Genomic DNA, 12,973 nt, shown 5'->3' with positions numbered 1-12,973 from the left:
AGACCTCTCACTTTGCTTTGAACATGTTTTGTTTGGCTTCACTGACTGCCCAACAGCTAAAGAAAAACAGTTGTATATTATTAATCTCATTATATACCTGGCCAAATGGCATATTCATAAACGTCGATACACTAATCAAAAACCTCTTATCTCCATTTTTGAAAAGGAGGTCAAACAATACATCAAAACTATTAAATACTCCACCAACACGAAGGCCATATTTATGTAATATGTTATTGTAAATTATTGTCTCAGTGTTTGTAACCCCCTGGCGTCTGTTATATCATTACTGTATACTGCATTTTATTGTATTGTTTTGTACTTTTTCAATAAAGATTTTTTTTAAAAAAAGTCACATTTACTTATAGCACATTTAAAACAGTAACTGTTATCAAAGTGCTTAACAAAAAAGATCACAGCATCAAATATTAATAACAAGATATTACAGCATCGGGGCTAAAAACATAAAAACACGAAATATAATTAGAAACAATGAAATACTAAATCAAATCACCCTGCGTTAAAAGTCAGGAACGAAGTTACTGTACTTACAAATATTTTTTAAATCAACAGCAGAGCTTGAAAAACTAAAATGAACTAATCAACTGGATTAAAGAAGTAGTTTGTTTATTTAAAACAACGATTAACCAAATTAGCCATTTAGGAAATGACGGTGACTTCTTTGCAGCGTTTTGTCATCATGATGTCAAAAAGCATTTCGGAGCACTTCCAACAGCAAGCATGTCAACGTGCATAGATTTTCGTCTTGTGATCAATTTGACATTGTTATTTTATAATGATTTTAAAATCTATTTTACGTTTCTATTTTTAAAAGCGTTCAGAAACATTTTATTGTGAAAGTCCCAACCGGAAGTGTAACTTTGTCGCAGGCTGATGCTGTCATCAGGCTGACCGGTCGCTAATGTCTGTCAACTGTAAAGAAAATCATGGCCTCTGCGTAGTAACATTAGTCGCTTGGAGTCTGTAATGTAACTTGACGCTCAACAAGATACCAGACCCGAACATGTGAGCGCATTACTTAATAATTGTGTCCGTTTTAGAACAGCTAACTGGCGTAACTACAACCGGAACAGCAGAAGAAGAAGATGACGGGTTGGAGCGCCGGTCCGTTTCTGCTCGCTGTCCTGCTAATTTTGACTGTATGTGTGGTGAAACCAACATCTGAGTTTGACCCATATCAAGTTCTGGGTGTGAGCAGGAGTGCCAGTCAAGCAGAAATCAAACGGGCGTACAAGAACTTGGCCAGAGAATGGTGAGGGACAGGAGTGGAACCATTTCATCTTCTTGTCTGTGAAGAATCAGCCATTTTTTTTATTTTACACTTGTGCTAATCATCTCCTAACTCTCTACAGGCTGTCCTGCTATCTTGTAATGTTTAACAGAAGAGATTATTTTAAGCATGCATAAACTCTATGGTGTAATCTGGATTTTTTTAGGCACCCAGATAAGAGCAAAGACCCCAAAGCTGAAGATATGTTTATTAAGATTTCTAAATCATATGAGGTGGGTGAAAAATAGTCAATTACATATAATGTACACAATAGTTTCTTTGTTTTACTGTTGGTCTGTTTCACTTTCTGTACTGCAGCTTTCTGAACGGAGCAAGGATTCTTCTAATGTCATGTTTTGCCTTTTCTCAGATTTTATCTAACGAGGAGCGAAGGTCCAACTTCGATCGTTTTGGGCAAATGGATGAAAACCAGCCGTTCAGCCAGTCGCAGCGTCACGGTTTCCGCAACTTTCACAGCAGTTTCTACTTCGATGAGTCGTTTTTTCATTTCCCCAGGTATCGTGTGCTTGAACTGGCCCATTTTTCTGATTCTTTATCAAAGAAAAACGTTTCTTTATATATAAAAAAAAAAAGAAATCCTGCACCCAGCCAGACAGGTGTGCTCTAATTTAGGCTGCAACAATTATACAAATCAATATACTCAAATCGTGTAAAAAAAGTTAGCTTTTTCGACACATTTAAACAAGTGAGCTCTAGATATTAATGTTTCTAATTAGCATTCTTTCCATTGTGGTCTTAGAAAAGCATAGTTTGTGAGATTTAAGAGTTGCAGACAGATGTGTATTAAAACATGTCCTATTTTGTTTTCAACACTGTTTTCTAGGTCCAGGGATTTTGCTGACAGCAAGTACATGCTTCACCACGCGCAGTATAACAGTGACGTTCTGCCAGACAGCTATAGGAGGCCGTACCTAATCAAAGTGACTTCTGAGTGGTGCTTTGCATGTATGCACATTGAGCCTGTGTGGAAGCAGACTGTGCAGGAGCTGGAACCTCTGGGTAAGACTTTGGAGTCCACTAACAAAGTATAAAGTCAAGAGAGTCATCCAAAAGTGCATATAACACCCTGAAGAATGTAACATGTGCTTTATAAGGTTCTTAAAGCTGGTATGTTTCCATATAGCTGGATATCACATCTAGTAGGCATTTGTAAGACTTTACAGATCTAAAGGAAAAGTCCCTGGATTTTTAGCCTTGTTCTGTTTTTCATTTTATGTAGGTGTAAACAGTTTGACACTCATATCCTAGGAGTTAGAACCACAGTGATCATGATTTGCCTTTTTAAAATGAACATTTTAAGTAGGCCTGTCACAATAAACAAGTCAATTAATCGCATGATGAATGAAAATGATCATCCTCATTTTCATTTATTGTCTTTATCGTTTCTTCATGTTTGTTTCTACTGAAGACACTGGACGACAAAAGGCTCAACTCCGGTGCTCTTCACTGACCCGCTCCCTTCCTCTTTTCTCTTTAAAATCTGTTTTAACCGTCCAAAATCACGTTTGAGGATCGTTAAACGCAGCTAAGCTGAGAAGCTAAGCTACGAGCGAAGCTAACAGGCCAACCTCGAGAAAACGCCTCCGTCTTGTCGAAGCTCCAAAATTCACGGTTGAAAGCCGTTCCTTCATCTAAAAAGTTGTTTTTCTCTGCAAAAAGATTAGAATTTGTTTACTGATTTTTTTTTATTAAAAGCTTTGTGTGATAAATGCTATGCTAAAGAGCTCAAACCACACTGAGCGTCTGCCATTTTGAGAACCGAAAACGGGAACGAGAGACAGCCCATGTCACGTCAAGGGGCCTCCCTCCCATTTTTCTTAAAGAGACAGGCTGCTCACTTCCTCACTATCCATCCTTCTTTTCAAACTGTCTTATATTGCCATCCAGTGGTCAAAAAGGTAATACACACAAAAATTAACCAACAATTCTTCTTAAATTTGACAATAATTACTAATTATTGTCAAATTTCAAACAATATTATCGTTTATCGCTATCATTTCTGAGACAATTAATCGCCCAGCAAAATTTGTTATCGTGACAGGCCTACTTTTAAGTCTTATCCACATTTCTAAGTTCATACGAGACTTATTTAAATCCAGCCTTATGCCACCAGTTTTTTCTTTCAAACAGTGGCATGAAACTAACAAATTGTCTTGACAAATTGTAGGCTAGAGACAATTTCAGAATTTCAGCAATAGAACAATTTGTTTATTTTTTCTTCTATGCTTTTACTCCTTTCTATCAATAATTGATATGATCACATCAGGCGTGGGTATTGGCATTGTGGACTTGGGTTATGAGCGCCGCCTAGCCAATCAGCTGGGAGCTTATCGGGCTCCCTCCATCATCGGGCTGGTGAACGGCAGGATGACCTTCTTCCACCAGGCTGTGGTACGAGAACACCTGCGACAGTTTGTGGAAGATCTGCTGCCTCAGAACCTGGTGCAGAGGGTAAACGCAACACACACACACACACACACACACACACACACACACACACTACATATGGGAAGACACTTAACACTTGATTGCACCCCAGACGTGTTTCTGTGGAGCTGAAAAGGATAGAAATGCCTTATTTTGTTGGATAATTAAAAGTTTAACTGTAGTCAGTGAAAGCTAAAACCATGAAGTGTTTATGGTGTTTTCAGGCAGCTGAAGTGTATTTTAACTGCTGTATCTTTTATTTCCAGATTAACGATAATAACTGTCGGACTTTTCTTGATGACTGGCATGCAGAAAACAAGCCCAGTGTTCTCTTGTTTGATCAAGTCCCTGTTGTGCCTCTGCTCTACAAGGTGAGTTTTCCTGCCTGTTGAGCTTCTTTCGGTCACAGTTGTACCGGCGGTTTTCAATTAGCTCATGTCCTGTTAAAGCCCAGTTCCTATGATGCTCCTGCAGTGTCGGGGTTTTGCCCCGTGCTGTAAGAAATATGAACTTTGGTTGTGATATTTGTGTTCATGCTTCATGTGGGCAGTGCCAAAAACCCTGAAGTGTTCGTAAAAAGATTTACACACTTATGTGAACTTGTGTAATCAGTTTTCCCTTTACTCTGTCATGAAAGTAAAGGCGTCTGTCGTTAGCTCTTCTTTAATTTTTTGGTATCTATCTTATCCTCTCCTTCAGCTGACAGCTTTTGCCTTTAGAGACTATGTCCGCTTTGGTCATGTGGATCAGGGTGACGCACACAGCACTAAGCTCCTGCAGCAGTTCAACGTTAACACCTACGCTCCCACCATGCTGCTGTTTAAGGAGGACACAGAGAAGCCGGTTGACATCATCCAGGTACACCCCTATTAACCTGCAGCTGAGTTCTACTCTATTATAACATGAATAAAATCTGATGTTCTAACAGACAAGTTTATTCCTTTTAATTTCAGGCCAGAGGAATGAAGAGGCAGCTCATGGACGAGTTTGTCTCCAACAACAAGTTCCTGCAGGTGCCTCGGCTGGTCAGCCAGCAGCTTTTTGACGAGCTGTGTCCTGTTAAACAGTTCCACAGACGAAGGAAGTAAGATATTTTTGCAATCAAAGTCATAATTACTTTTAATTTGTGTAGCAAGAATTGATCTGAGGAGTTGTTTTTCCATCTTGTTAATGTTTGCTAAACTGTCAGAAAAGAGAAGGAGAGCTAAAAATAGGAGCCGAGTTTTGACAACTTGTAGCGTGGCAGCTATGAAGGGAGTCGTTGTTGTAAATTGACATTAGATGCGATTAATTTTCAGGTACTGCGTCCTGCTCATTACTGGAGAGGATGAAGCTTTTCATCCTGGTAATAAGGCTTTCCTGGACTTTGCCTCTGCTAACAAAAAAGACGTGCTACGGTTTGCGTATGTCTACCAGCATCAGCAGCAGCCTCTTTGTCAGGCGCTTCTGCACAACCATGCTCCCATTTCACCTCAGGTCAGGGCTCTGAGAGCACACACACACACACACACACACGTTTGTGCCTGTAAACAAACCTCAAGGACAAGCTGAACTTTGATTTTACCGCTCCTGTTTTTCCCACAGTCCACCAAACAGGAAGCAGTATCAGATTTATTGTTTCAGATTGCGAACGTGCGCCGTCTAAGGTTGTGCGGCGCCTCAGCTGACAGTAGAAATGCTGTGTAATGCCTCTGACAGGTGGTGATTCTGGAGAGACGGAGCCAGGCTGGACGGGTCCTGTACCGCTCGGTGAGCGGCGGCTGGAACGGCAGCGAGGAAGACGAATCCCGCCTCCACGAACAGCTGGAGCTCCTTCAGAAGGACCCCACCTACCTGACCTCGGACACCACCTTACCGGAGCTCAACAACGAGATGGCCCCCGTAAGACACACCGACCTGTTCTGTCGAGGCTCGTCTTTTAGTCTCTCTCTCTTTTTACATTTGGTCTGATTTTATTGTTGTTGTTGTTTTTTCCTGTGTTCAGATTTTTATCATTCAGTGGATGAATGCAGCTTATGATTACGTCCTTCAAATGTATGATGGCCTCCTCTACTCCAACTGGTAAGATGATACTCACCCAGGAAGTCTGCAGAAAGGAAAGACAGAAATGTAACAGAGTTTTTGCTGATATTTGTGTGAAATCAAACCACAAGATGAATTACAGTACTTTACCACATAAAGATTAATGTTTACAGTGGTCCCTCGTTTATTGCAGGGGTTCGAGTCCGAACCCGCCCGCAGTAAGTGAAACTCTGCCAAGTAGCGACCTCATATTTATTTTAGTATTTATATATATTTTAAGGCTTTAGAAACCCTTCCCACACTCTTGCAATGTTCTAAACTCTTAAACCTACATCATTTGAGCAACAAACGTACAGTACTGTTTATGTAGCTGCTAAATTTTACTTACCAGATTCTGCAAAACACAGCAACAGCTCTTGGTTCTGGTCCAACTCTATTCTGGTCTGACCCAGACTGCAGCGATGAAGTTCACAATCAATGTTCTAAACTCTTAAACCTACTATTTTAACAACATACATAACTACTAAAGTTTACTTACTTGCTCTCGGGTTCACCGCTGAGTCTGGAGGTCTGGTTCTGGTCCAGTTCATTGCAGCTCTTTAGCTTTGTGTCTGTGTGTGTGGGGTGGGGGTGGGGGGGGACATTCTGTTGGCTGGCGTGGGACCATAGGTGGTTGAACTGAGTCCATGTCTGGATGAAAAAAGTCCCGATGGGCTGTGGAAACGGCTCCGGAGCTTTCAGCGTGCGTCCACGCTCGTAAGTCCTCGTGGGCCAGGTACCAGCTCTCAAGATTCACTGATGGGTCTGGAGGTCTAGAGGTCTGGTTCTGCTCCGGTTCTGCTCCGGTTCGGTGGGTTCAGTGCAGCTTCTCTACATCTGCTGGGCACCAATCAGATCAAAACTTTACCTCTTGTTTTTGTCAGCAGAGGAAACAGGGCTTTTCGAGGCCCCGTTGCCTTCTGGGAAATGTGGTCATTATGAGCAGGAATATAGTGGAGGCTTACTGAGAGAAAACTACAAAATGGCGGCACCTGTCCGAAGTATTTTTTTCTTAACTTTTTACTGTACAGTACTGTCCCAATCACGTGAGTACTAGTTGACAATCGTGTCCTTTAGAATTGTTTTGTAATACAATATTATGGACTGTACGTCCACAAACAGCGATAGAGCAAGTCTGCGAAAGACGAACCGCGAAGTATCGAGGGACTACTGTATTTGGTTATTGGTAATTAGTATGTCGTGTCATAACTGTGATGTACCTCTTTATAAGTATTACAACTTCTGAAGGCTAAAGTTGCAGCACAGAGGCTCCTTTTGGTTTCAGTGACTGCGTTTTGTTTGTCTTCAAGGCAAGAGATGATGCCCATTCTGTCCTTGATCTTCTCGGCTCTCTTTATTCTTTTTGGCACTGTAATCATTCAGGCTTTCAGGTAAGAACATATGAATTATTATATCTGGATGTTTTTCTTGGAACTAATTAAAAGGTTGCTTTTCTTTGTAGTTGATCTGTAAATGAGAAGTGTACCTGCTCTTGATGATTTATTTGATTATTCTCAAAGCTTTCGCTGACGACTCGCTTGTTTGACGTATATTTTTTCAGCGAGTCTGGTGAGAGCGCACCTCGCAAACCAAAAGAGCAGCCCGCGAGGCAAACTGAGGAGGACGCATCAAGCAGACCGAGTACCTCAAGGTAATCTTGTAGTAACACGAATTCCTTTGTCGAGTTATCTGTCCCATTTGGAAATGTTCCGTTAGAACTAAACCAGAAGCAGAATATTTGGTGACATCTGGATGTTAAATTCAGTGTAATGCATTTTATTCTAATATCTAAATGGCAGGTGGTGGTGGGTGTTTGTCACCAAGTGATATTTATGTTTATGTATTCAGTTTCTTGGACTAAAATATTAAACTCAGAAATGTCTATCGTTAATTTGTGAGGAAAAAAAACAACACGACTGAAATACATCGAACTTTCCTGTACTTCTAGCTCATTCACAGTCCTTCGTTGTTGGATTTTGAGTTTTATTTCACAGCTCTGTGTCAGTTTCTCTACAGATTTTGTTATTGATCATGTATCAGTTGCTCCACAGACTGTTTTGCCAACCTTTAGATTAAATTACTGCCTTCAGGACATCATTGCTTCTGATCCGCTCTCAAATGATAAAATCTGGGCTTTTGTTAGCGTTCATAATGTTCTGCTTTATGTGTTCTCTGGCACAAGTTGGGTTTCTGCAACCAGATCTTTGCAGAAAGACTTGTCTTCACCTCAGCCATACTGGATGTTTGGCCCCATCTTGTGGCAACTGCTTTTGTTTGTTTGTTTGTACTACACAACTGCATATAAACTTAAATATTGCATATAAATATACTCAATTTAACTGAACAGAGTCCTGTGTCCAGACCCCTCCTGACTGTATAAAATGTACTTTAAAACTTTTTGTTCAAGACTTAGTTTAAACTATCTGTTTGAATTTGTTTCCAAGGTTCTTTGTCATTCTCATCACATGTTGTACATGAGGTGGAGCAAAATTATGTACTCAACGTCCCAGTTGCACCCCAAAATAGCAAAAACATAAAGTATAAAAAGAAACAATATACAAGGATCTAAGATATACGCTAAACAATGATAGTGTAAAAAATACGATGTATTAAACAGCAGCCTGAAGCAGATGGGTATGAATACAGCAGCTTTTTCATCAGAGATGTTGTGCAGACAACATGCTCTAAGCTCAGAAATTAAATCAACTTTTTTGGCTCCTTTAAACGTTGTCTCTTTCTGTATTTGTCTTTGGTCCGTGCAGCCGTCCTCCAAAGAAGGACTTTGTGGAAGTGACAGAGTTAACAGACATCACGTACGTCAGTAACCTGGTAAAACTAAGACCAGGTCACATTAATGTTGTTCTGGTGCTCACCAATGTCTCCAAAAATGCTCTGCTGAGGAAATATGCCAAAGAGGTTTTCTCCTTCTCTGGGTAAGTCACTTAAAGGGCCAGATATTTATTTGAACTAATAAACCCCAACAAGTGTTTCCACTTTTTAATTCTAATCCCCACGTCTGTCGACCCTCAGCACCCAGACCCTTCACTTCTCCTTCCTCAACGCTGACAAGCACCGCCACTGGATGCCTTCGCTCCTTCACTCGGCCTATCTTGGAGAAAGTGGCAGCCGTTCAGAGGACGAGGAGTCCTCAGATTACGCCGGCCACGTCCTGGCTCTCAACGGCCACAAGAAATACTTTTGCCTTTTTAGACCAGTTTTCACGGGAGACGATCCCAGCGATTCGTCATCCGAGACCTCAGTTTCTTCCGAGAGCAAGAGAAAGTCCCGCTCCAGGTCCAGGACGAGCTCCCACTCCCGATCCCGGTCCCATTCCAGGGAGGACGGGGCCGTACCCAGAAGGGGCTCGAGTAGAGCTACTAGCATAGAAGTCCACCACAAGCTGGACAGGCTGGGTCTGTGGATGGAGAGGCTGATGGAGGGGACGCTGCCCAGGTTACACGTCCCTGCATGGCCCACGCTCAGCCAGGACTCCACAGAGAGCTGAGGTCCAAGTAAGAACTGTTGTGGTTTTGCCTCCCTGCTGGGTACTTTTCAAAGAAAGCTGCAGAGCCAAGTTGTTCTTTTTAGATTACCGTTTAAGTTCTGTACACGTTGTCTGGCACTGCACTGTTGGCGCTGACGGTGGAAGCCCCACCTTCCAGAGGAGCGTCACAAATGATCTTGTTGCTGTTTCACATCCACAGACAGCTGGTGTGGGTCGCAGCGCAGGCGATGGCTGTCGTCAACACCTGGTGGGTCGTAGAGGAACACCAGTGGATAGAGCAGCAAAACACTCTGCAGCTTTTGGACTTCAACAGTTTACACACACAACTGTCAAAATGTGCAGACGCATTCCTGTGTCCCCTGCATACTGATGTTTTCTAAGTCCATAAGGAACTCACATGCACATTCACAAGCGTCATTCTGTTTCTTTAGCTGTGCCAGAATGTTGACACCACATCTGTACAGGCGCGAGCAGAGTTATCATCAGAGAAGACATTTGAGTGTGATTATTATGTGGACTCAATTCAGTAAACAAACAAACAAGAAAAAAGAATAAGGAGAAAAATAGCAGTTTTGTAATAATTAAAAATAATAGCCATATTGTAAAAGAGATTCAAAAAAAGGAAAGTTCTTTGAAAAAATAGCATTCTTTGACGGGATGCATCTTGTCTGCTGCCTTTCATGCCGTAGCTTTCTAGATGACGTTGTTGTGAGATTTTGCAAAATGTGATGGCACTTAGAGAAAGTTATGGACAACTCATCTACCACCACACCAAATACAGCTCAGTAACTTTAAAAACATCTACGTTACAGCCGTTTTTGTGTTTGGTACATTTGATTGGCTGTGGCGGTCATCTTGAATTGGGATCACTCCATAATTTAACGAATTGTAGATGCACATTCAATTATTACTTTCTTGGAGATTCATTAAATTGTGTTCAGCAGTTGATGAAATATTTTGCTAACAGACAGCATTGACGAATAGTTAATGGCAATATGTTAAAATCAGATCCTGCATGCTCAGTTTGCGCTTTTCGTTCGTACGTGTTGGGAGTTACTCTCAGCTTCTAACGCACCATTTTTTTAACTAAATAACAATAATAATAATAATAATAATAATAATGCTGGACATCTTATTTTGGGTTGCCTCCAAAAATTAATCAGTTTTTAGTCGCTTGTCCAAAGTTTACTTTTTGAGGGTTTCATTCAAATCTATTCATTGGGTCAGCTGATTTTTTGCTAACAGACAGACCAATGAACTCACACAGACACGGGCAAAAACATGATCACCTTCTGTGGCGCTGGGGATAACGATGTTTGGAAGCCACACATGAGCCGTGCTCTAAATAATACACAGCCGTGTTTATGTACAGGTGACCGTATCTACAATTAGTTAGGAGTTTACTAAGAAAAGCCTAAAATAAACACAATTTGTAGAAGACGTCCCATTCGTTTGGAGGAACAAACCCCGTGTTCAGTTCTGTTGTTTCCACTTCCTATCAGGTATAATCTGCGTTAAAATGTGTCCAGATGTGCGTGACGTGCACCGTTTCTTCATAAATGCCGGTAAAAGGTGACCTGTGTGTTTTATTGTGCTCTCCTCTTCCTGCCGTCTCGTTTATTTATCACGCAGCGTAGGAAAGATGCATCTTTTTTGCACCGTTTCAATTATTCAAAACGCACAGGCCTTGAAACGTCGTCAGGGCTGACATCTTGATTTTAGTTGCACATCCTGTTCTGACGGCAACTTCTGCCTGAAAAAAAAATCTGAACATCAGTTTTACTGCAGTAAGTCAGAAATATGAACTTCTCCTTATTTGTTTGCTTCATTTAAACCGTGCCAGCTCTGCATCAGGCAGACGTTTGGTCTTATTTTACGTTTCATTAACTGATGGTGAAGCACGTGGACGGACCTAAAACTTAAAGGTGAATTAACCGAGTCGTTTTCACGGGGCAGCTTAAATGTTTGACTTTTTTTCTGTTTAACAATCTGCTGCTCGGCCAATAAGTCTGTACACCGATGTAGAAAATATTGACCTGTTTGTCTTCTGAGCCTAACGTTTGTTTCTAAATGTAAGAAATGGAGAGACTCCTTTTAAAAGCTGTTTATTTATTAAAATGTGTGAACTGTAATTTATTCTCTGCTTCCCTTGACTAATAAATAGTTTTACCGACAGTAAAAGTGCGTTCATTGTGACCAAGTAGACAAATAGGTCCTAAAATAAAACAAAAACTGTTTTTCTCTATTTTACCACATTTGCCAGTTACAATGTACATTTAGATATTATTTATAATTATCGGACGACACAAGAACAAACATGTACCATAAATATAACTGCTGCTAAACCTGAATACACACATGCCAAGCCGTGCATGTCATGGCGCTTTGAGCTCAGTACTCGTTGGGAATGAGCACTTTCTTCATGGACAGGTCTTCAGGGCCGAAGGAGGCGGGCAGCAGCTCGTCCACGGTCATCCTTCTGTATGAGCCGTCAGGCTTGGAAAGGTAAACGTCCCAGTCAGACCCGAACTGGTTGAAACGAGGAAGAACAAAACCGTTTATTGCAAGAAGGCTCGTTTTTCTCAGCACGTACTCGTAAACGCTGAGCGACTTGTTAATAAGAAGCCAGCATTTGTTCATGTGTCACTCAGTGCTGTTCCCTGCTAACCATGTGCCTCCTCGGATAAATAACACCAAGCTGAAACGTGCGCTCTCCCGGTGATGACACGAGACAAAAAGGGCTTGTACCTCTCTCATGAACTGCCTGCAGCCTCCGCACGGGGAGATGAACTGGTCGCACAAGTCGCTGCAGAGAACACGAGTAGAAAGAGGCAGCACATGAACAACAAAAGGTGTTGCAGGTGTACGGGAGACACGCTCTCAACGTGTTGGTTTAGACGTCTACGTGCTGACGGTGCAGAGGCAGGGTGGATGCTTCTAGTGCGGGACATGTTGGTAAGGTATTCATTACCTGGCGATTGCGATGGCCTTGAAACTTCTGTATCCCTCGGACACAGCCTTGGAGATGGCGGTCCTTTCAGCGCACAGTCCCAGGTTGTAACTTGCGTTCTCCACATTGCAACCTGTTAGAGGAAAAAGGAGGTGGGATGATTTTTATTATTTTATTTATTTTTATTTACCCTTATTCATCCAGGTAGTCTCATGGAGCCACGAGAACTCATTTTCAAGAGAGACCTGTTTAGGAGCAGATGGTGGGGGTTAAGGGCCTTGCTCAGGGGCCCAGGGTGGGGCGAACGAGGGTGGAGGCAGGTGTGGGTGTGCCACCTTTTCCACCCACATTTTTTAAAATGTTGACTGTACCAGGAGTTGAACCTGCGACTTTCTGATCACACCTCTGCGCCACCACTCCCCCAAATTTAACGAGATGGAGCAGATCATTTCAAGCGGGGTTCTACGGAAAAGCAGTCAGTATCTTACCTGTTATTGATAGCTCTTTAAATCACCTCAGTTTGAAGAAATAATTTGTTTCATAATAGATTGCCACAATCTCAAAACTTTAATAGTGGTTCATAAACCTCTACGTTGCTGTCAGTTTCACATTCCGTGCTTAGTTAGGCTAAACTGGTTCTTATAGCCACTATTTGCGCTTGCAAATAATTATTAAATTGTATCTAAATAACAGTACTGTTAAAAAATGTAGACCTATT

At 41.6% G+C, this 12,973-nt stretch overlaps 2 protein-coding genes across 2 annotated transcripts; one reads left to right on the top strand and one right to left on the bottom strand.

Annotated features, from left to right (window-relative positions):
• Positions 1–889: 889 nt before the first annotated feature.
• Positions 890–9,843, top strand: dnajc16l (DnaJ (Hsp40) homolog, subfamily C, member 16 like). The gene is made up of 16 exons (XM_037678566.1): positions 890–1,273; positions 1,458–1,524; positions 1,662–1,807; positions 2,136–2,311; positions 3,579–3,763; positions 4,006–4,110; positions 4,439–4,597; positions 4,693–4,823; positions 5,038–5,215; positions 5,438–5,620; positions 5,724–5,800; positions 7,111–7,191; positions 7,362–7,451; positions 8,563–8,733; positions 8,831–9,312; positions 9,505–9,843. The coding sequence occupies exons 1-15, from the start codon at positions 1,107–1,109 to the stop codon at positions 9,303–9,305; spliced, it is 2,391 nt and encodes a 796-aa protein (XP_037534494.1). The 5' UTR covers positions 890–1,106; the 3' UTR covers positions 9,306–9,312; positions 9,505–9,843.
• Positions 9,844–11,689: 1,846 nt separating this feature from the next.
• On the bottom strand, positions 11,690–12,392 carry cdab (cytidine deaminase b; the record flags this gene model as incomplete). The annotated part of the gene is made up of 3 exons (XM_037679089.1): positions 11,690–11,834; positions 12,054–12,111; positions 12,277–12,392. Coding segments are annotated over 3 exons (312 nt in total), but the record flags the coding sequence as incomplete, so codon positions are not given.
• Positions 12,393–12,973: the final 581 nt, after the last annotated feature.

The sequence above is a fragment of the Nematolebias whitei genome, chromosome 7, assembly GCF_014905685.2.
Source record: "Nematolebias whitei isolate Nwh7 chromosome 7, NemWhi1, whole genome shotgun sequence".
NCBI lineage: Eukaryota > Metazoa > Chordata > Actinopteri > Cyprinodontiformes > Rivulidae > Nematolebias > Nematolebias whitei.
Note: the sequence above shows the minus strand (reverse complement) of the source record. Positions and strands in the feature narration are given on the sequence as shown.